General features: G+C 57.3%; 1 protein-coding gene across 1 annotated transcript in view; it reads left to right on the forward strand.

Moving 5' to 3' along the window:
• Positions 1-27,111, forward strand: part of MROH2A (maestro heat like repeat family member 2A) — a 63,438-nt gene that overhangs the window by 17,067 nt on the left and 19,260 nt on the right. Inside the window, 21 exon segments of the mRNA XM_004701854.1 lie at positions 432-472; positions 997-1,138; positions 1,865-1,917; positions 2,540-2,647; positions 5,173-5,292; positions 5,391-5,513; positions 7,969-8,121; positions 8,932-9,054; positions 10,561-10,640; positions 12,736-12,844; positions 13,983-14,078; positions 18,380-18,484; positions 20,495-20,618; positions 21,031-21,149; positions 21,804-21,956; positions 22,320-22,474; positions 25,099-25,136; positions 25,139-25,257; positions 25,333-25,526; positions 25,875-26,012; positions 26,293-26,407. Coding sequence (XP_004701911.1) covers positions 432-472; positions 997-1,138; positions 1,865-1,917; positions 2,540-2,647; positions 5,173-5,292; positions 5,391-5,513; positions 7,969-8,121; positions 8,932-9,054; positions 10,561-10,640; positions 12,736-12,844; positions 13,983-14,078; positions 18,380-18,484; positions 20,495-20,618; positions 21,031-21,149; positions 21,804-21,956; positions 22,320-22,474; positions 25,099-25,136; positions 25,139-25,257; positions 25,333-25,526; positions 25,875-26,012; positions 26,293-26,407 — 2,408 coding nt within the window.

A 27,111-nucleotide genomic window follows, 5' to 3' on the forward strand; every position in this document is an offset into this window, starting at 1 on the left:
CACACACACACACACACACACACACACACACACACGCACACACACACACCCCTGTGACTTGGCAGCAGGCATGACTCCTCCCTTGCCCATTTGCTCTAACTCCCAAGGTGCCCCAGTAAGGAGGCAGGGGGTGGGAGGGAAGAGAGGATGTCGTCATCGCGGAAGAACATTGTTCTGAAAACGCTGGTGTCCCCCCACGTGGTGAAGCTCGGAGAACAAACAGCACCTTGTAAACCCACCCCGTGAATGCGATGCTATTTTTTCCCAGGGGAACCGATTACAGTGACGTCCTTTATGGTCCCCGGGGCAGACCCTCCTTCCATCCTGGGGGGCGATGGGGGTCCTGGTGGGGGTGGGGTCCCCCTGCAGGATGCAGCCCCCTTGGAGCTGTGGGGTCGTGTTCTGGAGGGTGTCTCTCCTCCTCTCTGCAGTGGATCTGCCTGCGCCCCAGAAACTTCTGGCCCGGCTCCTGGTGAGTGGTTCACACTGGATGGCGCCCCTCCCCACCACCACGCTCTCTGGTCCCTCTGTGAGCGCTCCCAGAGGGGAGGGGCCAGGGCCAGCCGAGGGATCTGAACACTTACTTGGCAGGACAGAGCCTTTTGAGTCTCTATCAATCACCCTTCCTGGGTGTTTGTGGCGGGGGCAGGGTCCTCGGCTAGCTGGGGAAGGAGTGAGGACCCCAATGGCATGTTCTGGGGTGGGTTCAGTCCTTGTCCGTATGTCTGCGCACTCACACTGACTGTAGATGTGAACCCTTGTTCCCGTGCACCTGGGGGTAGAGAGGGGCCCAGAGCCCTTTCTTCCCCGCAGTATCCTCTATGGGGGTGGCGGTGGGGTGAAGGGTAGTGTGTCTGTCCCTGGGGATTCCTGGAAGTCTATTTGAAAAGTACTCATCTGCCCAATGCCTCCCTTTACAAGTGAGTACAGTGAGGATCCAAGTCAAGGGGTGAGGCTCCCTGGCAGGGCCTCACCTAGGCCTCTGTGCCCTTCCAGGTGCTGATGTCATCCCCCTACAAGGGCGAGGGGCGAGGGATCGCCATGCTCAACCTCCTGCGGACCCTGAGCCAGAGCATTGCCCCCTCCATGGCTGACATGTGGGAGCTGGAAATCCCACTGCTGGTCCAGTACCTGGAAGGTGAGGCACCCTTAGTGCGGTCAAGCCAAAGGTCCACGCCGCACTAGCCACCCACCTCCATGTCCATCATCCATTCCCCATCAACCCTCCACTTCATCTGAACTATCTCCTCAACATCAAATGCCAGCCACCCCCAACATCCATGCCAACCACCCATGCCATTTCAACTGTCGCCTCAACACAAACCATACACTCCAGTCAACCATCCACTCCCTGTCCACTATCCCCTGCATACCCACCCTCCCCTCGATGCCAGCCATGCCCTTCCCTCTCAACAATCCACTCAACACTAGTCATCTTCCTATCAACCATCTCCTCCATCCCAACCACCCCTTTCCGGCCAACTGTCTATTCAACACCATCCACCCAGTTGATGCCCACAATCCTCTCCACACTGGCCATTCCTTCCCTGCCAACTGTCCACTCAGCACCCACCATCTCCTTCATATCAGCCACCCACGCCACATCAACTACTCAAATTCCTGTCAACCACCCACTCTAGACCAACCATCCCTCCCACACCCCCGTGCAGGAGCTGAGGTTCAGGTGGACCCACAGAGCCTGTGTTGGGCCTGGGGACTGGCCGAGCAGGTGGGGAAGGTGGGAAGGGGAATACCATGTAGGGTGGACCCATCTGTGGGGTACCTCAGATGCCAGACCAGGAAGGTGAGCTGGGGGAGAAGGGGAAGCCAGGGAAAGCAGGGGGCGGTGCCTCTCTTTCTGTAGAACACACGGAGTTCACTTGGAATCAGAAGACCTGGGAAGACAAGCTGATTCAGGTAAGGAGCTGATTGTGGCTGCTGAGGAAGAGGGGCAAGGGTGGATGGGTATCTGGTGGAGCTGGCATGTGAGAAAGTTAGGAGAAATTAAAGGGCATGCTGTTCTGTTGGAGCTTTGCGTGCATAGTGCTTACACACTGGGCTGCTAACACAAGGTCAGCAGTTCGAAACCACCAGCCACTCCGTGGGAGAAAGATGAGGTGCTCTAATCCCATAAAGAGTTACAGTCTTGGCAACCCATAGGGGGCAGTTCTTGTCCTACAGTCTCCCAGTGAGTAGGAATCGGCCCAATGGCAGTGAGTTTGGGTTTTTGGAATTCTCTCGGATAAGACTGATGTGTCCCTAGTGGCATCTGTCAGCAGGGAGGACTGGGAGCAGCTTCCATCCCAGGGAAACAAGTAGTCGAGGAAGCAGTGGACAGCCGGCACCCCTCCCTCCAGCCCCCACAGCCACAGGAGCCTCCCCGCCCCTGCCAGACCCCCAGAACACAGAGAACAGATTGGGGCTTTGTGGAGTAGAGATCGAGAGGTTGGGGAGGGGCCCATGGAAGGCAAACAGCTACTCAAAGCCACACAGTGTCCCAGGGTCATCTCTGCCCTCCTCTTCCCACCCCCCACCCCAGTTTCTGAGAAACTCCCTCAAGAAGACGCGGGGGTCCGTCTGGAGCCTGCGCTTGAGCAAGGAGCTGAACAACCAGATTGAGAGCTTTGACAGTCCCTCCCTGGAGAAGGTTCGTCCCCACGGGCGGTCGGGGAGGCTGCAGGGAAGGCAATGGGGAGGGCCCCATGGTGTGTGCCTGTGGACAGGGTGCTGGGGCAGAGACAGGCGGTCTCCTGTTTTGTCTTCTAACACTTTGATCTCCGTCTGGAGGCACTGTGGGTTCCCTGTTGGGCTGCTGATCTCAAAGTCAATGGTTCGCAACCACCAGCTACTTCTCAGGAGAAAGATGAGGCTTTCTACTCCCATGAAGAGTGACAGACTTGGAAACCCACAGGGGCAGTTCTACCTTGTTCTATAGGGTCACTGTGGGGGCTACATAATCTCGTGTCAACTTGAGACTATTAAGAGTGAAGGGGTAGAGTTTAGCTTGTCAATCAGGTGGCAGCTGGATGACCTCATATGGAGGTGCTACGGAGATAAATAGCTCACTGGAGGCCAGAGCCACCCTCTCTGCATTGTCTTCTTGCTGACAAGCCACATGGAGACCCCTGATGGAGCCAGAGCCCTGGAGCTGAAGGAGCCATGTGGAGAACCTTGCCAGTGCTGAGATGCTTCACTTGCCACTGGACCCACAAGACTTTCCACCCACTGGCCTGTGATCTTCTTGAATTCGGTGTCATGGCATGTGTTGCATGAGTCTCAAGAGGGATTTATGGGACATATGGCTAATATTGGACTTGATCTGGACTGGGCTGGGATGTGTTCTCAATATACATTTGCTCTTTTATGTAAAGTTCTTTCTTATACACATATGCTCCTCCCTGGATTTGTGTCTCTAGTCTACCCGGACTAACAGTCACCACGGGTACAGGTGCTCCTGGATTTGTCGGTGGGGGCATAAGCTGGTTCTACTTACGCACAGTGGTGGAGGAGTTAGCTGCTAACGGAAAGATTGGCGGTTCAAACCCATCATCCACTCTGTAGGGAGAGATGCGGAAGTCTGCTTCTGTACAGATTACAGCTTCGGGAACCCTCTGGGGCCGGTGCCACCCTATCCTCTAGGGCTGTTAGCGACAACAATGACAGTGCTGCTATTGTTGAGATTAAAACGCACGCAGGCAGTGGTAGGTCAGGCGAAGAATTTTTGCCTTCTGTGAAGTCTCCCATCCTGGCATCTCCTGTGCAGCCACCTCCATCCGTCCTTGGAGGTTGGCATTGACAATGAACTGGTTTCCGCCAAGCGTCTCGTCTAAGACAGACTAAGGGAGAAAGAAAGGCCTAGGATCTACTTCCCCAGCCAGCCAATGCCCACTCTGTGGGTCACCACGGCCCCCTGGGCACTGACGAGCGCAACAATTAGAACCACGCTCCAACCTTCCCTCCCTGGCGCCAAGGACAGACGCCTGGTAGGAAGCCACGCCTCACCCCTGGAGGACTTGGCCAGGATTGTCAGGTGCTATCAAGCTCATCAAAGCCTCCGTGCGGCAAAGGGAAGCATGCAGTGCTCGGCCCTGCACCAGGCTCACGGTGGTTCCAATGTCGGAGCCCATGGTTGCAGCCGGGGTGTCCATCCATCCTGTTAAGGGTCTTGCTCTGTTTCACTGCCCCTCGACTTTACCAAGCATGACGTCCCCCTCCAGGGACTGGGCTCTCCTGACAACAGGTCCAAAGTACGTGAGAGGAAGTCCTGCCCTCCTTACCTCTGAGGAACACTCTGATGGCACGGCTGGTCCAGCCTGTTCTTCCAGCATTTGCGCCACTTTCCGTCTTCTGAAGCATCGTGGTTCGGATCCACGCATGCTCGTGTGGTCCTCCTTGTTCATGGGCCAGCCTGCATGCCCGGGGAGAGAAAAGGAGCCTGGGAACCACTGCCATGTGGTCAGTTCTGACTCCGAGTCAGGTCCCCTGCCCTCCTGTTTGCATCCGATGGAGAGAGAAGCAACAGATTCACTCAGCCACTCATGAGCTCCCAGGAGCCCAGCCGCTACTCACCAGAGTAGGAGCAACTGGACTTTGGACATGGCTCCCACCAGCAGTGGGGGACCACCGGGCAGTGCACCTACCCTGGAGCTCCCAGGCATATGCACCTGTGATGCAGGGACCCAGACTCACTGCAGGCTGGCAGGGGAAGGTCTGCGTAGCCATAGAGCTCACTCAGTGCCATCGAGTCAGTGCGGCCCTGTGCGACATTCTAGAACTGCCCCCGTGGGTTTCTGAGATGATGGCACTTCGCGGGAGTAGACAGCCTCCTCTTACTCCTGTTGGACAGCAGTGGTTTCAAAGCGCTGACCTGGAGGTTCGCAGGCCATCACGGAACTCACCACGCCACCAAGGCTCCTCCTCCGTGAGTGGGAGGCGATTGAGAAGCCTGTGGCTTGGGGCAGGTACACCTTAGCGTAAAACGAATCACACCCTTGCTTGAGAAGTTGTCCTTGGACCCCCCCAACTCCAAGAATCTCCCAACAAGCAAAGCTACCAGTGCATTTTTATCGAAAAGGGCCTGGAGGGCTCTGTCCTGAACACCCTGGCGGGTGGGCGAGCCCCCAGGCAGGCAGGTAGCCATTGGATCTTCTCCGGCTGTGTCTGCCTCTCCAGGCCTTTCTGTACCGCGCTCTGGGCTTCACGCTGGCCATGGGCCTGGAGGCCGACAGGGTGGGGGTGCTGCTGCTGGAGCTGCTCTACAAGACGGACTACAGCAACGACTTTGACCGCGAGGTGCGGGCTGGCCCTGGGGTGGGGAGGGGCAGGGGTGTGTGTGTGAGAGAGAGAGAGAGAGAGCATGAGGCCTCACCCATCGCGGTGGTCCCTTGCAGGGCATCACCCTCTGCTTCGGCCTGTGTGCCCGGGGCCAGGTGAAGACGGTGCTGAACGTGCTCCAGGATTTTGAGGAGAGGATCCAGGAGTCGGAGCAGAGCTGGCAGATCGGCGCTTGGCGGGTAAGACCCCGGGCCCACCCTCAGCTCTCCGGGGTCCCTTGGAGCCCAACCCTCTGTGCCCGTCCTGCCTCCTCGCCTCCTGGTGCTGCTGCAGCACAGATACCACGAGTGCTTTGTGGGGCAGACGGGTCTCTGTTGCTCATGAAGACACCTGGGCGGGATCAGGCTCTCGGCTCTGCCCACAGCTTCCTGGTCAGAAGCCCCAGGCCGCCGTGGGCTCCTTACTGGTGAGCAAAGCCCAGATGGCCCACAAGCACGCCGGGCGCTCTGGTCGACTCTTTTGGTAACTCAGAGGCAATCAGCTCTGGAAGCCACCCGGCTCGGTAGGGATGGAATGAAGATAACGAAGCCAGTCCTGGTCTCAGACAGGACCCGCCACGGGCGTTGTTGTCTATCTTGTGGTTGTTATGTGCTCGGGGCTCAATCCCAATGCAGTGGCCCGTGTGCCACAGAACAAAGCCCTGCCCAGTCCTGCGCCATCCTTGCCCTTGCTCTTGGGTTTCAGCCCCTCACGGCGGCCACTGTGCCAACCCATCTGGTCGAGAGCCCTGGCTCTTGTTCGCCGCCCCCGTGCTCTTTACCAAGCACCACGTGTCTCTCCGCGGACCGGTCTGGTCTCTCCCGACAACGGAGGCGTCCAAAGCGCGTGAGACAAAGTCTCTCCCTGCTGGTCTCTGAGGGGCACTCAGGCTGTGCCTCTTCCAAGACTGAGGCGCTTGTGCCCTGGGCTGTCCGTGGGACGCCCGATGGCCTTCTCCAGCGCTGCCCTCCAGGTGCACTGGCTCTTCCGCGACTTCCTCTGTCGGTGCCCCGCTTGCCCACGCACTCGAGGCAGTGGGAAATGGCCGATGTCTCACCACGCCGGGTCTGAGGAGCATGCGGGCTGCACTTCCAGGAAGACAAAGGTGCCCATTCTCCTGGCATCCATGCCCTTGGCCAACGCTGGCATTCTAAGGCTTCGACTCTCCTTCCGTCTTCCTTCTTCACTGCCCAGCTTTCTCAGGCATGGGTAGAGCAGTTTGGGCCCCCACCCCTAGGTGAGGTGGGGCATGGTTCGGCCCATAAGCACACCTAGCCAACGCTCTCATGAGGTCTGCTAGACACGCCCTCCCAGTCCCTCATCACCAAGGTGACTGAGATCTGGGGCCTGAGACAGGACAGGGCCACACTCCCTGTTGGTGAGCACAGACGGGTGGGCCTTCCACGACCCTGACATCTCAGAGGGGTCCAAGCCCGTCACGGGTCACTGAGGGCCCCTCAAACCAGCAGTGCAGACACCCCCGGGCGGCTGCTGTTTGCTGCGTCTGGTCAGCCCCCACACAACCACACACAGCAGAGCCAGGCGCCCAGGTCCTGCGCCGTCCTCAGGCGGGGATCCAGCCACAGAGCTTCCACGGGTTGCCTTTCGGAAGTAGATGGGCAGGCCTTTCTTCCCAGTCTGTCCTGGTCTTGAAGCTCCGCTGCCATCCGGGCCGTGTCAACCACAGAAAGCCTCCACGGACATGGCAGCTGTGGGAGTGCGCATGAGGTGCACTGGCTGTCCGCCCGAGCTGGGGTTCCTGTGTGGAGGACCAGGACGCTACTGGTGGCGAGGATTGCAGAATGCCAGGGCCCCTGGGCGTGAGCCTTAGGACAAGAGAAGGTACTTGGGCAGCAGGCAGAAAGAAATAGGCATGAGCCGTAAGTGCTGCCCCATCACAGGGCCCAGGTGCTGAGGTGCCCACTGCCCCAGAGATGACCACGAGGGAGCTTGTCTAGAGGTCAGTCAGTTGGGAAGCTGGCCCTGGCTCCCAGGAGTCCAGCACCCAAAGAGGGTGGGTCAGGCTAGCTGGCTGAGCCTATCCTGGCATCCTTCTGCAGTCTTCAGGGGCTCAGGCACTGGCCTGGCCCTGGCCCTTGGCCCTAGGGAAGGGAGCTTGGATGCAGGGCCTGAGACAGGAACAGTGTCCAAATCCAGGTGGCCAATCTCTAGTCGAAACCTGGATTCTCCTGTCCCCGTTCAGGTGTGTGAGGGGACTTCCAGCACCCCTCCCCACTTGGAGGGTGGGCTTGGTCAGACCGTGTGGGCAGTCTGTCCCACCGGGCCCCTGGCATGTGTGGGGTGAGCACTGACCCAGCAAGTCCCTGGCACGGGGGCGGCCTGGGAAGTTGTGGACAGTGGCCTCCAGGTACGGGACCGACAGGCACTGACCACCCGACATCAGGTGCTGGAACCCTGGGTGGTAGGTTCAGGTCCACTCAGGATCATCAAGGAAGAGAGGCCCGGTGATCTGCTTCGGAAAACTTGTCCATTGAGAAGCCCGCATCCATGGGACATGTGACTCCAGCCTGTGAAAGGCCACCACATCGGCGCTGATGCAGGGTCCCAAGCCTGGCTGGGGTGCCTCTGTCTCCTAAAGCCACCCCTTCCCCCTAACTTCCCCCATCCCAGCTTCCCCTGCTTGCTGTCCTGCAGAAAGACCATCCCTGGAGGCGGGAAACAGTGAAAAGTGCCCTCATGGTCATGTACAGCTGTGTGGCCACCTACTGCCACCCTCAGGTGCTCCTCAGCCACATGGACAGCCCCATCACTGCCAAGATCATCCACCACTACTCCAGCAGCTGCCGGGTACCCCACGGGCGCCTCCCCATGCCCCATCCTACCCTCGGGTTCCTTAGTCAGGTGGGGGTGGGGGCAAGCACCCTCCCCACATCCCTCTCACCAAGAGACAGACACCCAGGGCTCTTACCTGACATCCAGCACCCAGGGAGCCTATTGCCCTGGCCTGTTCTCTATGCTTTGGGTAGAGAAACCCTGCGTGTGTCACTGGGGTGGGAGGTGTCTGCCTCTTCCTTGCCTGGGCGTGGTCTCTCCTTTCCCCCCTCCTTCCTAGTGGCCCGAGGGGAGGGTGTGGAGGGTCAAGCGTCTGCCCCTCTGTGACACTGGGCACTCCAGCTGCAGTGCCTAGGACAGGCCACCTGGGGGTGCAGAGAGTCCGGCCCCGGTCACGAGACTACATGGGCCCCATCATAGAGACACTTGGTTCCCATTCATCCCTGGACACACGGGACGCTCAGAGCCCATCTGGCCCTGGTTAGGGAGACATGGGCCCCCATCAGGCCCTGGTCATAGAGGACACGGGCCTCCTTTGTCCCTGGGCACGGGGCATTCGGTCTCTGTCTGGCCCTGGTCATGGAGCAACGTGGAGCCCCATGGGCCCTGTCCAGCCCTGGTCTGGCCCAGGCCCCAGTCCCTGCCCATGGATGCTCAGTGGTCTACTGAAGGCCGAGTGAGGTGCCCTGTCTCAGAGCACCTGAGCTGAGGCCCTCCCTTCCCCAAGCAGGGAGGGCTCCTCCTTTGTGTGGGTTCTGGGTGGGGTGAGGTGAGGGTGGGGGGGATGGTTACTCACAACCATGCTCTCCACTGGGTCCGGGCCAGGATGTGTCCCTCAAACTGGCCTTCATGAAGAGCATTGTGCAGGTGGCCAGCGCGGTCAAGTGCATCGAATACCTGGACGATGTCCAATTTGCCCAGAAGGGCACGGTGACCAGCATTCTGATGGTGAGTGGAGCCAGGGGCACCTGGGGAGTTTGGGGGTCTGACTCTCCGCGGAGGCCCGGGGTTTCCAGAGTTCCCGAGGGAGCCTGGAAGGGGGGGGGGGCGGCAGCTACAGGGTCTCTGAAGTTCCCACCTCAGTCCTCCTGTGCCCTAACTGTAGTGGTTCAGAATAAGGCATCTTCCCAGGTGTCGCAGCCATGAAGTGGCTTAGAAACCAGACAGAAGGCTCTGGGCCTCTGGGCCCTGTGATGAGCAGCGGGTATCTGGCTGCTCTGGGCTGGTTGTAAAGACTCGGACTGGGGTTCCCGTGGGGGCGAGGGGAGGGATGTGGGGGAGGAGCTCTCAGGAGCAAGGCCTAGAGCTCATTTGCCTAGAACTTTGGTCCGATGGGGGGAAAGCGCTTTGCTTGGATCCACAGTCCAGGCTCCTGGAAGCCACAGTTGAGAGATCAGAGGATGCATATTGTGTTGGGTGCATCTGCCCCACACGACCTCTTGGGAGCGCTGCCAAGCAGGGGCTCAGGATTCGCCTGACCCATGCCAGGGCCTTTTCAACCCCCTCGTCTGCCTCTGAAAGTTGGACACTAGATAAAAGAGACGAAGAAGAATCAGTGCTCACGCCTGACGGTGCTGGCAAAGAATACTGAAAGTACCAAAGAGCAGGCGCCTCTGTCTTGGAAGGAGCAGAGCCTGAATGCACCTACAGGCAAGGATGGGGTGAGCGTCTGTCTCATGCCTTTGGGCTTGGCATCAGGAGAGGCCGGTCCCCGGAGAAGAGCATGGTGGCTAGGAAAGTAGAGGGTCGTGGGCAAAAGAGGAAGACCCTGGACAAGACGGACTTGACTGCATTGTCTGCAACGATGAGCTGGACCATGACCACAATGGTGAGGATGGGGCCGGGCGGGGTGGGGCTTCATTCAGCTGTCCACGGGAACCGACTCAATGGAGCCCAACAACAACAACAACAGAGAAACAGTCACTGTCCCAAGACAGGCATCAGCGACGAGGCTGATGGAGGTGGAGGCGCGGCTGGGGTCCGCCCTCCCCACTCCTAGTACCGACACTGGTGACCGCCCGTCGCCACCTGGATGTTGGAGCCTGCAGGGACGTGAGACTGGGGTTGAGAAGAGGAGGCCCGGCGTAGGCTGTCAGAGCGTGTTCCCGTCGGGGGCCTGGGGCCAGGGACTCCACACACATCATTTTATGGGTCACCCAGTGGAATTGGCCATCCAGTCTTTGCTTGACAGAGGAGGGGGGCTGGGGGCAGGGGGCAGGAGGGTATTTCCCCCAGGACACCCAACTCGAAGCCAAGTCCTCCTCCCGACACCCACTCTCGACACCCTCTGCGCTCTGGACTCATTGTCTCCCCTGGGCTGTGGAGTGGGTGTTCAAGGAACCACAGTGCATGCTCCAGAATGTCAGGCCCTCCAGCACTTACTGCTGGCCGGAGCCCTCTCCCCGCCGGGCCCCCCCGGTGGCCGGCAGCTCACGGCCTGATTGGGTCCCGCAGGCAATCACCAAGGCTGAGCCCACCGACAGCCTGGTCTCTCCCGTCCGGGCCATGGCAATGGATGCCCTGGTGCACCTGAGGTGAGCTGGGCACCCTACCCCTTGTCCCCTGGCCTCCAGGGATGGGACCTCCCCTGGGTAAGCAGCTCCTGGACCCTCCCTTGCCTCTGCAGCAGGGGCCCGGGGCTGGGCCAGCTGAGAAGATGGGGCTCTCGTTCGCCCCGCTGTCAGCGAGAATTCCTCTGGGCATCCCACGCGTCAATGAGGGGTGCAGACCACACGGGGGCCGTGTCAGGGGGCCCGGCGCCAAAGACTGGCTGTGTGAAATGTGTGTGCCGTGTTTCTTCAGGGACTTACTGCCTCTTGAAAAAATAAAAACACCCCTGCGGCTCGTTACAAAGAGGCCTGGCGGCAGAGTGGTTATGCATTGGGCCGCTGACTGCAAGGTCCTGGGTTTGAAACCACCCGCCATTTGGCTGGAGAAAGACGGGCTTTCTCTTCCTGTAAGAGAAGCCCCAGGGGCAGTTCTACCCTGTCCTACGGGACGGCTGTGAGTCGGCAGGGACTTGATGGCAGTGCGTTTGGTTTGAATTAGTTACAACAACAAACATCGTTCCCGCAAGCCCAGCTTCCATGTATCAGTATACCCACAAGGCTAACACTCTAGGTTAATTCACTGTTTGAGCCTCCGGATGTGCTCCAGGGACCCCTGTGGCACAGTGGGTCGGGGATTGGGCTACTAACCACAAGGCTGGCAGTTCAAAACCACCAGCCATTCCTCGGGAGAAAGACAGGCTTTTCACTCCCGTGAAGTCCTGGAAAGCCGCAGGGCCGGTCCTATCCTGCTACGGGGTCGCTGTGAGTCAGAATGAGCTCCATGGCAGTGCATTTGGGTCTGAGTCATGAGCATGGACGCCCAGTCACAGGACGCTTCGGCTCACCTGGGTTGATCTGCCCCCGCTGTGGGCACTCGCTGCTGTTTGCACCGCTCACCACTGTCCTTACAGTCCCCGGTTCGGTCACCGCTATTGGTGATTCAGCTTCAACATTGTGGCGATTGGTATTTGTGAAAGCCTATCAGTCACGTTTATGTGTGTAAGCATGTATGTGTTTTCCCAACAGTTTTATGGGCATGGACTTCCCATGTCCCAAGTCAACAGTTGACTCACATCAAGCACAGCTGTACAATCATGACCACAATCAGCTTTGAATATTTTCTTCATTCTTGTTCGCATCGTTATTAGTTCCCCATGTCCCCTCAGCTTCCCCTGCCAGACCCCCAAAGGACCATTCACCTAGTTACCGCCTCAGTAGATTTACCTACCCTGGATTTCACAGAGAGAAACACGTTCAACAGCAAGCAAGCAAAAAAATACCCAACACCAGCAACAAACAGTGACAAAGTAAAACAGAAAAAGCTCCACTGAACAGACGCAGCAAACACTGAGAACTAGCACACTTTCTCGAGAATGAAGCAGTCACTAAAGGAAAGGCAGGAGAAAAGAGCAGGCTTCTCCTCAGTGACTCATCGTGCTGTTATTCAATGTAGAGAAATTTTACAGCACGAAACCGTCTCGCGGTTGGCCCTTGCATAACCAACTGACCGTGATATTTAATCATGCGCGATCCTGTGGTTAACATTGAGACTGAACATTACCCAGAATCCGGCCTGGTCTAGTGCAGGAAGAGGTCCATGGGTGGTGGGGCAGTCATTGACACCCATGAATTGCCATGCTGGGTACCGCCAACTCTAGTGACACTGCTGAGACCAGCCCCAGGTACCCCGGGGTATAGTGGTTAAGTGCTCAGCTGCGAAGGGAAAGGTTGGTGGTTTGAGCCCACTGGGGCTTTATGGGAGAAAACTTGGAAGGTGGACATTGCAGCCGAGGAAACTCTATGGGACAGTTCCACCCTGTCACATGTAGACAGGCTCCAGAGGCAAGTCAGCATTGGCTTGACGGCACCCAAGAAGGGCAATAGGGCTATCCAGGCAGGGTTAGGTTCCACCATGCTCCAGTTAGGCAACAGCAAGTAGGACAGGGGTCCTGAGACCCCTGGGTGCCTCCCTCCATCACAGCCCCAGCCCCCGGGGCACTGCTGGGGGCTGGGCTAACACCTCCAGCCAGGGAGGAAATCTCCAGACTGAGCCCGGACCTCCTCACGTCTCTCCCTCCAGCAAGCTGAAGCCTTTCTACTCGGGGGAGGAGAACAGCGAGCTGATGGACACCGGCATCCACTCCGTCATTTCTCTTCAGCCCCCAGGGGAGGACAATGAGTCCATTAAGGTAGGTCCCTCTGGGCTGAGATGGGAGCCTACAAGTTTGCACCCAACTGGACCGCGCTGGCCCTCCCTTGTCCTGAACCTGCAGCAGGAGAGGCTGCCAAGTGAGGGGGTCCTATGAACAAGGCCAGGCCCAGAGCCCTGGTGGGGCACGGGTTAACCTCTCAGCTGCTAACCGAAAGGCTGGCAGTTCAAACCCACTAGCAGCTGTGCAGGAGGGAAGGCCTGGCCATCTGTGCCCGTCAGTATTACGGCCATGCGAGCCCAGTGTGGTGGTGCTGCTCTGCCCCCTAGGGTGCCTGTGAGTTGCTGTGGACGTAACAGTACCCAAGGTCAGTGAGCCAAGCCTAGCCGAGCCCTGGTGCTGTAGCCGGCTACGTGGTGGCCTCCCCGCTGCTCTGTGGGAGAGCCTCCTGGGAAGAATGACAGTCTCCGAAAGCCACAGGGGCCAGTTCTATCCTGCCCTGCAGGGTCTCTACAAGTCGGTGTGCACTCGGCAACAGTGGGTTTGGTCTGGCTGACTGTAACAGGTAAATCCTGAAACCCCTGTGTGTTAATAACCTCAAAGCATGTCTCAGTCAAATGAAGCGCCATTGGCAGTGGGGCCGGGGGGCTGGGTCACTTTACACAGGAATCCAGGTTGACAGAGGTTCTGCCTCTTGAACGGTGGCTGTGCGTTTTGGGATCCAACCTGGAGATAGGGAAGATGCGGAGAGCCGATTCGTCAACTTGCCCGGGCTCTTTCCAGCTGCAAGGGCTGCTGGGACATGTAGTTCCCCAGTTGCTTGGCTGTTTCCCACCAATGTGGAAGGGGAGGGCACATCCTTTGTGGACCCTGGCTCTGGATGGTGAAGATGGGCCACACCTGTGCAGAGTGACAGCCTCTCCGACCCACAGGGACGGTTTTGACACTGAGCCACAGGGTGCTAGAGTCAGATTGCATGGCAGGGAGCTTGCTGTTGTGGTTTGGTTTGGCCCCGGAGAAGGAGACAGGAGAACCGAGTGAGCTCCCGCCGGAGCTGAGGCTGCTCGTCGGTACAAGGGCTCTTCTGGAGAGATGGCCGTGCCCCTCACGTGGTCAGCGCCAGGCTGTCCAGGGCGACGTTTGTCACGGTTGCCCCTGCCTCCTCTCTCGGCTGCAGATCTTGTACAGCAATGCCATGGGCGCCCTGGAGCGGCTGATGGAGGGCCTCATGCAGCGGCAGCTGGACCCCAAGGGGCTGCAGGAGATGGTGCACGTGAGTTGCCACGTCGCCCACCACCCCTTCCTGGGACCACCCTCCACAGGTTGCTTGGCACCCCTGGATGAGGATTCCCCCAGACAAAGTGCCACAAACGGAGTGGCCAGTAAGAATGAAACAATGATTCAGAGTTAGGGAAGCCGGGACTCTGAATTCAGGTGTTGGCAGGGCTGTGCCCCTTAGGAGGCTCTTGGGAAGATACCCCCGCCCCCACTCCCTGCTCTTCTCCTCTCCCCTCCCCTCCCCTCCTTCCTCTGTCCTTTTGAGCTACTGAGGACCCTAGGCACCCCTTGTCTCTCAGCTGCAGCCGCACTCCAGCCTCAGACCCCATCTCCTCAACCGTCTTCCCTCTATCTGCCCCTCTTTTGTGGGACACTAGCCACACAGGGTTAGGGCCCATCCTCCTCCTGTAGGAGCTCCTCACAGACCCCACGAACCAAGCCAGGTACTCTTCACAAGTGTCACGGGTTAGGGAAACAACGGAAATCGGGAGAGAGGATAACGCAGTCCTCAACAGTCACCGTATCTGTTGATGAAATGTCATTTTCTGAAGAGTCGGGGGAAAAACAAAAACAGCAGCACGCAGGATGCCTGCGTCTCCTTCAGATTTCAGGCTCGCCAATTTTTAATATTTTGCCACGTCTGCTTTCTCCCTGTCCTCTCTCTCCCTCCTTCTATCCCCCGCTAACACCAGGAAGGAGAGCATTCCGTGCTAGAACCACAGGACAGTGATCACATCAGGGAAACTGTCCCGGATGCAATGGAATATTGTAATCCACCCCCTGTCCACGTAACGGTGCCACTCATTAACCCAGCCCTGCCTTTTGTGGCCTGATCCCCGTGCCACCCCACCCCCTCAGCGGGGTGCAAGCTGGTCTCCGCCCGGTGTGAGGCTGTCCCCCCTCTTCAGGTTGTTTGGGCCTGGACCAGCCAGCTGCCCTTGAGTCATCGTCCAGCATGCTGGTCTGCTGCTGACAGTACGTTGTCACCGTCCTCTCTTCCGTGTGCCCTGTGGGGGTGGCCAGAGCCTGTGGCGCCGGTCCAGAAGGAGATGCTGTTCCATCCTCACCATGGTTGTGACGTCTGAACCCACCCAACCAGCCATGGTGCCAGGCCGTCTCCTGGAGGGCCCCCCCTCTTTTTTCCTTCTTTCTCGAGACAAGCTCTTTACCAGAGAGGTGGATCGCAAAGGCTTTCTCGCAGTCTGCCGCCCGCCTCTCCAGCCACCTCCCCTCGCCTTCGGAAGACTGGGGCGATTTAGAAAGGCATTCAGAAGAACAGGAACTCACCTGTGTTCGTGCGGAGAAGGTGGAGCGGGGCGACGCACTGCTGGCCCTCCCCCTAGACCCGGTCTGCATCCTGCCGCCATGGTCACCGTCTGTTGATGCTCATCCTCAGGGACGCGGATTACGTCTGCCGTCTCGCTCTGACATCATCAAGCCGTTTCTCAGTTTGACCAAGTCTGCTTTATCTTTTTTGTTGTTGGTTTGTTTTAATCATTTATTGGGGGCTCTTACTGCTCCGGTAGCAATCCATACATCCATTGTGTCAAGCACATCTGTATATAGGTTGCCCTCATCCTTTTCTTTTTCCTTTTTAAACCTTTTATTAGGGGCTCATACAACTCTTATCACAATCCATACACACATCAGTTGTGTAAAGCGCATTTGTACTTCATTCTCAAAACATTTTCTCTCCTCTTAAACCCCCCACATTAGGTCCTCATTTTTCCCCTCCCTCCCCGCTCCCCCTTCCCTCATGAGCCCTTGATAGTTTATAAATTGGTATTTTGTCATATCTTGCCCTATCCGACGTCTCCCTTCACCCACTTTTCAGTTGTCTGTCCCCCAGGGAGGAGGTCACATATAGTCCCTTGTAATCGGTTCCCTCCTTCCTACCCACTCTCCCTCTACCCTCCCTGTTTCGCCACTCACACCGCTGGCCCTGTAGGGCTCATCCACCCTGGATTCCCTTTATTTTCAGTTCCTATCTGTACCAGTGTACCTCCTCTGGTCCAGCCAGACTTGCAAGGTCGAATTCGAGTCATTGTAGTGGGAGTGGGGAGGAAGCATTTAGGAACTAGAGGAAAGTTGTATTTCTCGTCGTTGTTACATCACACCCCGACTGGCTCGTCTCCTCCCCGAGACCCCTCTGCAAGGGGACCTCCAGGCCATCGCCCTTTTCAAAACATTTTCTTTGTATGTTAGCCTTTGGTGTCAGCAGTCTAATTTATCTTAACAGCAAAACATGGCATTCTGGGTCCTGTGTTGTTATATCTAAGACGTCTTTGCCTAGCCCAAAGTTGCAAAGACGTTCTCCTAGGAGTTTTGGGAGTTGCAGGTTTTAAAACTTAAGTCTAAAGTCTATCGTATGTTGATTTTTCTATATGGATAATTTTTTTTTTTTTTTGCACGAGGATGTCCAATTGTTCCAGCACAGTACATCAAGCAGACCATTGGATTCGTCAAAACACTGTTTTGGATTAAAAATCCAAATTTCTGGGCAGGATTAAAAATCAATTGGCTGTGTGTGTTAAGAGAGTGGAGATGGATGTTTATGGACTCTTATTCTGCTCCACAGAGGCATTGGGCTCTCTTGATGCCAGTCTCTCACTCTCTGGGTTGCTAGCATTACTGCACTGCTGTTGAATTGATTTCTATTTCTAGCAGCCCTGGGGGACAAGGTACATCAGTCCTTAGGGCAGCAGTTCTCAACCTGTGGGTCGAGACCCCTTTGAGGGTCGAACGACCCTCTCACAGGGGTCGCCTGAATCATAACAGTAGCAAAATTACAGTGATGAAGTAGCAACGAGAATAATTGTATGGTTGGGGGTCACCACTACATGAGGAACTGTGTGAAAGGGCCGCGGCATCAGGAAGGTTGAGAACCACTGCTGTAGGGTGTTCAAGACTGTAAGTTTTTACGGAAGCTGGCGGCCATCTTCCTTCCATGGAACGGCTGATCGGTTCAAACAGACCTTTCAGTGAGCAGCTGAACCACGGCTACAAGAGCTCCTTGCTGTAACACTGTTGCTGCTGTTGTGCTAGGTTCCAACCACTGCCCCGTCTTGCACCATCGTCACGAGTGATCCTACGCGTGAGCCCCTGGTGGTAGCCACTGTGCCCACCCATCTCTTTGAGGGTCTTCCTCTTTCTCACTGCCCCTCTGCTTTACCAAGCATGCCGCCCTTCTCCAGGGACTGGACTGTCCTGACAACATGTCCAACGTATGTGAGATGAAATCTAGCCATCCTTACCTGGAAGGAGCACTCTGGCTGTACTTCTTCCAAGAGAGATTTGTAACAAGTCTTGAATTCAAATTGTGTTGAGTTCACCAACGTAGTTCTATTTTGTGTATGTGCGTCCTGCAAATGTTCACGTGTTACTCTCTCATTTTATTCCCTTTACATTGCACCTCCAAATGTTTTTTGGTCTCCCCTCCCTCTGCCTGGCTTTCTGGATCTCTTCTTTTATGGGGCCCACTCCCATAGGACAAGGCGGCTTCTGATTTCTACTCTGATCTACAGGTGATTTAGAAGTTTACAGACATGTAGGGGCAACCCCAGAAGTAGCTTATCTTCTGATGTTGGTCCTTCCAATGTAACGTCCTGCAGTCTGTGTACATTTTGAATCCTTTCAAATTTTTGAGACTGGTTTTGACACCCAGATATGGTTTATCTTGGCAAATATCCTATGTGACCTTGGAAAACATTGTGCTGCTGAACGTTCATGTTTTCCGTATCCTCCATGAATGTCTGTCTTCTTGTTCTATCAGTTGTTGAGAAAGAGGGATTTAAATCTCCTCTTGAAACCAATAGTCCACTCTATCCGTTTTTGCTTTATGTATTGGGCCCGTTATTGGCTGCTTACATGTTTAGGGTGGTTATGGTCATGTCCTCTTGGTGAACTGACCCTGTACCCTGAGGGCACGCCAACCTTCTTTACACTTGGCAATAGTCTTTGCTCTGAAATGAGCTTCATCACTTATGAGAACCACCCTTTCAGGACCCCCGGTAACAAAGGGTGCTTCTGGACCTTCACCTTCAGGTAGATAGCAAGCCAAATATGATGCCCCAACACACCCCGTCCTCTGCCCACAGCCCCTGTCTCTTCCTGGGAGGGGCCGTGGGAAAATCCAGAAGTGTACAGAACCACAGCGAGATTCAGAAACAATTTGAAGGGAAGGGGCATGGGTGGTGATCATCGGTGGTCAGTAAAAGGACCCCTAGAGGATTTTGTTCTCCACCCCCGGCCCCGGCCCGCCCCCCAACATCTTCCATGTTTTGACTCTCTCCACAGCTCCTGGAGAAATGGATCTTGTCGGAGAAAGAATGGGAGCGGGAAAAGGCCATGAACCTCCACCTTCACCTCATGAAGATTTATGTCCAGAGCGTGGGCGTCTGTGTGAGTCAGGGCACACTCAGCCCACCCTCCATCCCCAGTCGGCCGTGCTGACATCCGCTGCGAAATCTCCCTCCGTCCGTGAGAACATGCGACCCTTGAAATGGAGCACTGGCCCCTGAGGATCCCCGGGAAGGAAGAGGCTGTGAGGAAGGGATTGCTGGGCTCCCAGTGTGGACCCAGGTTCTGTGGGCTTGGCTCATCCAGTGAGTGGTAAGGACCTTCTTGAAGGAAAGGCCTACCCAGTCAGGAGTGCAACACTGGTTAGGAACGGGAATGTCTACTTAGAAGGAGAGAAGAGCCATTTTCTCCTTAAATTGCAACGGTATGACCTTGGTCTTGCTCAGCTGCCCGACAAGGCTTCAGGATGTCTCTTTCTCCACATTGGTTGACGCGATGCTCCTCAGTTGTCTTGTCCATGGGGACAGCTTTCATCAGGGCTGGGGCGCAGTGGTGAGCACAGGTCCCAGGGCTGCTGGTGGTGACAGAGTGGGGTACTTGAGGGCCCCGTGGTGGCGGTGACAGGTCACCGCAGGTGCTTGTTCTCTCCTAGCTCTGGAAGCTGTTGTTAGTAGGTGCTCTCTAGTTGGGTCTGACTCATCGCGGCCCCACGATGTCGTCGTGCAGCAGAGGAAGCAGCCTGTCCTGCACGGCCCCCCTCAATTGCTGCTGTGTTAGAGGTCATGGTTGTGGCCATTGCGCCATCTTATTGAGGGGCCTCCTCTTTAGCTCTGACCTTCTGCTTCACCAAGGTAATCAGCGCGATTCCTGTGTATCCCACCTGGCCAGGCCACGTGGGTGGTCACTGGTGATATGCTGTTGCAAAAAGGCATTTGCAGCAAATAGGCTGTCGGTCTTGCAAAACTCCATCACGACGACCTAGTTCTCCCACCGCCAGTCCTTCCTGTCTGTTTCCATTCAAAGCAGCAGGTCGTTATCCATCTGCCTCGATTGCACTCGATCAATGCCAGACAGCAGAAGCTGGCGACCCCCCTCCATGCCTTACGGCCTACGGCTGAACAACAGCCGAAGCAACGGCCTTCCTCCGCGGGGTCGAGACATGACAGCACTGTGCTTCAGGTTACACTTTGAGGTCTTCTTTGTGACACCACGTGGGCCCCCTTTCCTCCTGAATTCATCCTTGTCGGCCGCGTAAACCTGCCGAGTAAAATGGACTCAGAACGGCCACTGTCGGTCCATTTCAGCAGGCTAATACTGAGGATATCAATCTTTATGCATCCCCTTTCCTTTGTGACAACTCCCACCTTCCTAGGTTCCTAGTCTGTACATGCCACACCCCGACTGCGGATGGATGCTTGCGGCTGTTTCTTCTCATGTCCCATCGAGCCCCATCCACCAGGGAGGGCCCCGAAGGCCTTGCTCCGCCTGCATCAGTACCGTTGACGCTCCCTGAAGAAGGTGTAGCTGCAGGGCCTTCCAGCTTGAGGGGCTCGGGGCTCCCCATTTGGCACTCTTGTCAGAACATGTTCCACTGCGGTCCACAGGTTTTCAGGGGCTAACCCCTCAGAAGTGGGTCACTTCTTCACTCTTCCTAGTCTGTTTTAGCCTTGAAGTTCATCTGAAACCTGTCCACCCTCAGGGACCCTGTTTTGATTTGGTATCTGGAATGCCAGCGACAAAGCTCCTAGCACACACACACACCCCATAAACAGGAGGGGAAGTGAGGGCCTGGGAAGTTAGGAAAGGGCCCTACCGAGGCCACCCAGCTAGTGAGCAGGACCCCAGATTTGACACCAGGCCTCACAAGTCAAGCGTTTGGAAGGGAGACATAGCGGGGTCCTGAGCAGGGGCTCTGTGGTCCACTGAGAGTTGGGGCTGAGCTGTGGGGCTCGGGGAACTGCAAGCTTGGGCAGGAGGCAGACAGTGTCACCCTGCCTTCCTCATTGGGTGTGTGCGGAACAGGGTTCAGTCTCTCGAGACTGCCAGTCCGGGGCGCCCCAGGTGCGCTGAGTGAGTGGAGGGCAGGAGGGTTTGCTCTCCTGTTGCCCACAGATCCCCCTGAAGCTGGGCCAGTTTGGCACCCTGGTGGGACTCATTGCCCCGTGTACCTGCGACCCCCACCGAAGAACCCGAGTGGCCTCCACTGACATCCTGTCATGCTTGCTGGACCTCCACGGTATAACGGGATTTGGGGGCAGGCGAGGGGGTGGCTGCTCTCTGGGGTAGCATGTGGATCAGTCAGGGTGACCAGAGGAGAGAGTGGCATGGGGAGAGCTTCCCAGAAGGACTGGGAAAGAGGGAGTATGGTTCCGGGTGACTGGCAGGGGCCTGAGTGAGACCAGCACCCCGAGACCAAGGATGTGGCTGGTGGGGTATCAGGGACCAGGGACCTGAGCTGTGTAGAGGGGTGTGGGGAGGAGCACTCCACCCCCCCTGTCCCCCCCATCCCCAGGTGGCAGGAAGGTGGGAAGAGGGAGGATGTGGTGTCCAGCGACCAGGAAATAGCCTGGTGCTATGAGAACCCTGGGGGCAGGTCACTACGGAGCCCGTTGTCCTTGCTGAGCCTGCCCACTGTGGCACCCCAACAGCCAGCCAGACCTGCTCCTTGTGGGGAGCATCCAAGGAGAAGGAGCTGCTGAAAAGCAAGGAGGACCTCAGGGACTTGGACGAGGAGCAGGTCATGTGTGTGTCTTCCAGAATCGCCAAGGTGACGAGCAGAGGGGGTGGGGAGGGTGGGGGCAGGCTGGGCTGCTGCCAGGTCTCCTGTGCTCTTTGGGCACCTGGAGGGAGGCAGCTTTCTCTGCCTGGCCATGCTGCCCACGTTCTCCTGTGGGTGGGGCGTGGGTGTGGTGCCGCCTCCACGGCCCGACACCTGCCAGCCATCGTTGACCGTTGGGAAGGTGGTAAGGCCTCCTCCCTGGGTGCCTGGCACACACTAGGTGCTCAGCATCTGCCCGCCATCGTCTTCCCTCCCTGAGCAGGGAACAGGCCCCGTGTCCGTGTCTGGGTGGCTGTGGTACATGAAAGTGCCCGGAGCCACCCAGAGGCCTGGGGTCCTTTTGCCTCAGGGTCAGGAGGGCTTGTGGAGAGGCAGGCCTGTGCACGGGCTAGGAGAGCGAGCAGCCAGTGCTAGGGGCGGCCAGGGTCAGGGGACAGGCCACATCAGAGGCCCTGGACCTCCTGGCTGAAGTCCAGGATGGCAGCAATGGGGGCTTCAAAGCTGAGGGCAATGTCCCGGGAGACCCAAGAGGCAGGCTATGGTGTGGGTGACAGCAGATGTCAGAATGTGGGGAGGCTGGGGGCCCGGCAAGAGGCCTGGGCCTTGGGTGCTGACCCCCCGGAGGGCCTGTCCTGGTCCTAGGCGGTATGCCCGGAGTTCACCTGCGACGAGGTGGTGTCCCTGGTCCAGAAGCTCTGTGAGAACATCGGGGCCATGGGCCTCCAGCACGACAGGGCCTCCGTCACCTGGATCAGCATCTTCCTGCAGACGCGAGTCAGGGAGCTGGAGGACAAGGTGGAGGCCGCCGGGGCGGGGGGCGGGGGGCCAGGGCCAGGCCCCAGCGTGGGACCCTCCACCGGCGGGGGGCCCCTTCCCCCACGGCCCTGGGAGCTGAGGAGGAAGAGGAAGCAGGGCTCAGGGGGGAGGAAGACTCTCCCTGAAGGGAGCCTGGTGGGTAGGCGGAAGGCGGGCTTCAGGCCCACGGCCTCCCCGTGGAAGACCCACTGAATCCAGCTCCAGGAAGAGCCTAGATGAAGCACTTGAGAGAGGCCAGAGGGTCAACCCACCCGTGGTCCACGTGGGAAAGCCCCGGGGTGAGGGTCCTCCGGAGGCCAGTGGGTCCAGGCTGGCCGGTGACGCCTTGCCCCGCCCTGCCAGGTGGCAGAGATCCTGGGCGCCATCTTGGCCCACCTGCCAGTGGTGGACCACCTGGAGGTACGGCGCCTCCTCATCGAGGGCATCCTGCTGCTGGCCCACTACCACCAGGAGACCGTCCTCACCTCGCTCCTGAGGCAGCCCCTGCCCATGGAGAGGTGGGTGCCGGGGACAAAGCCGCCACAGGGTGGCCATGCAGACCACACCCAGTGACACTGTCGGAGGGGTGGTGCCTTGAACGTCCTGTGCAGCGTTTGAGCAGAAATCACTTTCCACATGAAAACGCACCTGTCCTTAGGTCTAACACCCAAAGCCATTTCCGTCAGCCCAGCTTACCTGTATCGATACCCCCACGAGGCTCAGCCTCTGTGCTGATTTACTGTTGGGACCGGCTCATGCGCTCAGGTCAGGAGCCCTGCTTTGGGCTGCTGATGGCAAGGTCGGCAGTTCAAACCCACCAGCCCCACTGTAGGACAAAGAGGAGGCTTTCCACTCCCGTAGAGAGTGACCGTCTCAGAAACCAGCAGCATTGACTCGATGGCATGAGTTTGGCGGGGATTTTTTGGTTTTGATTTTTAAGTGTGAGCCTGTATCAATAAGCTTCTCTTTAGAGAGAAGTCATATTAGAGGAAACGAAGGAGAGTCCAGACAGGGTTCTCTGCACAGCGACTAATAGTGCTGCTACCAACAATGCCATTTGATAGAGAGACTCTGTAACAACAGTGTCAGTATTCCTGTAACTATGAAAGAAATACGGCACTCAGGCAATTTATAGCTACTTTTAGTCTTTTGAATCATTTGATTGGGAGCTCTTACAGATATCATAACATTCCATAGTTCAAGCACATCGAGCAGTGTTGCACAATTGCTGCCACAGTCAGTTTCAAAACATTTCCTTTCTTCTTGAACTCCTTGCTAGCAGCCCCCTCCCTCCTCCACCATCCCCACCAGAAGCCCTTATTCCATTTTTTCCCTATACAGTGAACCCTCGTTTATCGCGGTTAATCGGTTCTAGACCCTACCATGATAAATGAAATTCCGCGAAGTAGGATTCCTTATTTGTAAATCAAATATTTTCGTAGTTAGAGCATAGAGGACATGAAAAAACACCCTTTAGTCACCATTACACTCGTATTACCCAATTTATTAAACGAAAAAGGGAAAATGCAGTAAAACATTTTGGACGTTACAATTATCATTTATTATTTATTATATTATGAAGTACAACGGATGGAGCGAACGGAAGACTCATTCAAGTCGAAATGGCATGCAACCTCCAAGATTTTCTTGCCATCTTTGATCATATCCAAAAGTTTTACCTTTTCCTGGATGGTGAGCATCTTCCTCTGGTGCTTATTTTTATTGTCAGAAGGCTCAGAAGAAGCAGCTCGTTTAGGAGCCATCATAGGGCTTAGATAAAATTTCTTAAAAATCACAAACAATTACAGTACACTGTACAAAAGCAAAAATGCATCTGCTACGTAGCTCCGATACGTAGCGAAGCAGACAGAAGCGTGTACAGTATGAGCCAATCAGTGGCAGTAATGACAGAGCATGCACTGTTACGCAAAAAACGCGATAGAGTGAAGCCGCGGAAGTCGAAGCGCGAAGTGGCGAGGGTTCACTGTAATAGTTTTGGGTGTTTTTATTTTTTTGTGCCATAGTCCAATCTATCCATTCACACACCACTCTGTCGCTCGGTCCCACAGAGTGGTTCTACAGTCATCAGTGCTCTCAGCTCCCCACCTCCCCCCTATTGCTGTTTGTCATCGGACGTCATTCTAGGGTCAAAGCTGTCTGGAAGGAGGGGGTTCCACGTCCCGGTGGGGTGGTGGGCAATTCTGGGAGTTACCTCACTAAGTGGCACCAACCCTGTGGATGCCCCTGCCCAAGCCATGCTGAACTGACTGCCCCCATTAACACCCTCCCCGCAAAGATGAAGGTCTTTTAAAATAGTAGCTTGTCTAGCCTTGAGTCAGATCGGTCCCTCTCTGTGTACCGTCCCTTCTATGGCGGTACCAACCTCCGATGCACCACGGCCTGGAGCCGATGACCCTGATTCATGGTGCTCCTGCGTTCCGGAGCAGGACCACCCACGCTGCTTTCTTCGCTGCCATCCTCGTGAAAAGCTTAGAACCGCTGGGCGGCCTTTAGGGGAGGCCGTTCCTCAGTGCAGGGTGCAGGCTGCCTGCCTGCTTCAAACTTGGGGTTCCTCTTCTGGAGCATGTAGCGATTCACAGAGACAAAGGTCTTTCTTCTTCAGAGATGGCCTGGGAGCACAAGCAAGCGGCCCGGCGCCAGGCTGTTGGCAGCATGACTGTGGGGGTGTCAGACAGAAGGCGTGGTGGGACCTCCAGGTGCCCTCCCGGTGGGGCTGTGCTTCCAGGGATACCACGAGCTGGAAGCAGAAGCCAGGCTGGAGTTTGGGTTCCCTGTCCACCTGATGGTGCGGTGGTTACGTGCTGGGCTGCGATCCGCACTGTCAGCAGTTCAAAACCACCTGCAGCTCCATGGGAGAAAGACCGGGCTTGCTCCTCCCCTCAGCGGTTGCAGTCTCGGAAACCCACAGGGGTCGCCGTGAGTCAGCACTGACTCGGAGGCAGCGAGTTTTGAGTTTGTGTGATTGAGCACTCTGCGGAGACCGGGCCCTGGCTTCTAATTGTGCCCCCTTAGGCAGGCCGCTCCCTGTCCCCAAGAGCTTGAAAGAGACTCCGTCCACCCCCCCGTCCCCCACCCAAGGGCACGAGGCCAGAACCCCACGGACCAATCCTGTCTTTGTCAGCCACCTGACGGAGGTGTGGCTGGCTGTGGCAGAGAACGTGCTTTCGCTCGCACCATGCTCCACGGCCTGATGGGTCGGCTGCAGTCTCGGTTCAGCCCCCAGGCGAAGGTCACATCTAAGGCAGACATCTGGCGGCTGGCTGCAGTGGACCCTCTGATGGTGAGTGGGGGGGCTGATGGGGGCACCCCCGGGCCGCAGGGCCGGGGTTCCCGAGCCTGCGCCCGTTCTCGGCAGACGCTGTGCACCATCCACCTGCTGCTGGAGAAAGTGGAACAGGACGACAAGCTGCCGGACCTCCTGCCAGACCTGGTCTACACCCTGCTCCTGCAGCTGAGCATCAGCCATGGGCCAGAGGCTGCCTCCCCCATCCTGAAGACGTGGCGGCTGGTACACTCCGGAGCCCTGCCGGAGGAGATCAACCCCCAGAGGTACTCCCCAGGGTGGTCAGGGGTGGGAGGGGCTGGGCTCCACAGGCCACCTCCACCGGGGCCCCAGTGGTCCTCTCTTGCTGGGGATGGTGAGCTCCCTGCCCAGGCCCCCAACCATACTCCCCCTGCTACCAGTGTGGCATGGTGCTCTGGGCTAGGCAGGCAGGCCCCGCTCACAGGACTGCCCCAGGAGGCACTGTGAATGCATTTCACACACCAGAGAACTGAGGCCCCAAGCTGGGTAGCAGGATCACAGAGACCCTCCTCCTCCCCAACCCCAGTGCTCCTACCTTGCTGGTTGCCCCCCTCCCCTCCTGAGGCCATCCACTGTCCACCTCCTCCTTCCAGGGTCACTGTCAAGGCCATGCAGCAGCTACTGCAGAGGTTCAACAGCGAGCCCCTGCAGCAGGGCCTGGAGGAGCAGGGCGTCTGGGCCCTCCTGGAGAACGGGGCCACCTTCCTGGAGGGCGTGGGCCTGCTGGCCAGGTGGGTGGGCCAGGCACTGTCTGCCGGAGGGAGGACTTCCAAGCCTGCCATCTTCCCGCGACAGCTCCCTCCAGGGAGTGGCTGCTGGGTCCAAACCCCCAGCCCTTCAGTTAGTTAGTAGCTGCCTAAGGGTCCTAAGCTACCAGGGTCCTTCCTTATAGGAAACAGAGATAGAAGTCCCTGCTTCATCATGCCCCTGGTCACCTGGGAGCTGCTGGGCCCCAGTGGGGGTCTCCGGGGCTGTGGGCCTCCCGCCCACCACGGTGGCGTCTCTCCGCAGGCTGTGCCTGAAGCACCTGGAAGGCCACCTGCCGAGGCTGTCAGAGCTGGTGCTCAGAGGCCTGGACACGGACGTCCTGAGCTGCCGCGTCAGCTGCACGGCCGTGTGTGTGGAAGTGAGGCCCCCGCCGGGGTGGGCAGGGGCCGGGGAGCGTCGGAGTCGGGGGATAGCTGGGTCTCCCTCATCTGCATTCACCCTTCCGTCCTGGGGCGGTTCAGGGTGACACTGTGGGGGGAGACTCAGTAGGGATTTGGGGTGGTGACCCCATGGACCCCCATGGAGCCAAGGTGGGTTCTGGATGGTGGGCAGGGCTTTGCTGGGCACCAGGACCAGGAGCATGGGATGGCTGGTTGGACCCCGCTTCCCTGTACACAGTCAGAGCTCTGTGGGGATCCCGAGGGAACTGGCTGGAATATTCTAGGAGTCTTGCTGATGGCATGGGTCCCGGGACACCATAGGAACGAAGCACTAACCCCGGGCTCAGCCGGCACCTATTTCTGTAAAGGTTGGGGGCAGTAGATGCTCTGATTGCGGGGGCTGTCTGCTCTCTGCTGCAATGGCTCCGCTCAGCTGCACGAACATGAAGGTCACCTCCATCAACAACAGCCAAAGACCCCAAATCCTCTGCCATCAGGTCGATCCGGGCTCATGGCAACCCAATAGGACAGACTAGAACTGCCCCTAAGGGTGGCAGGGACCCTTCCACGCTGAATAATACTCCATTAGATCACACATTGCTTATCCATGCATCTTTCGAGAGACACGTGACTCCTCTCCTTTTGGCTACTGTGAATCATGCTGCTGTAATCACGCCCATTC

The sequence above is a fragment of the Echinops telfairi genome, unplaced genomic scaffold, assembly GCF_000313985.2.
Source record: "Echinops telfairi isolate 266 unplaced genomic scaffold, ASM31398v2 ScPeMD7_3;HRSCAF=10, whole genome shotgun sequence".
Lineage (NCBI taxonomy): Eukaryota > Metazoa > Chordata > Mammalia > Afrosoricida > Tenrecidae > Echinops > Echinops telfairi.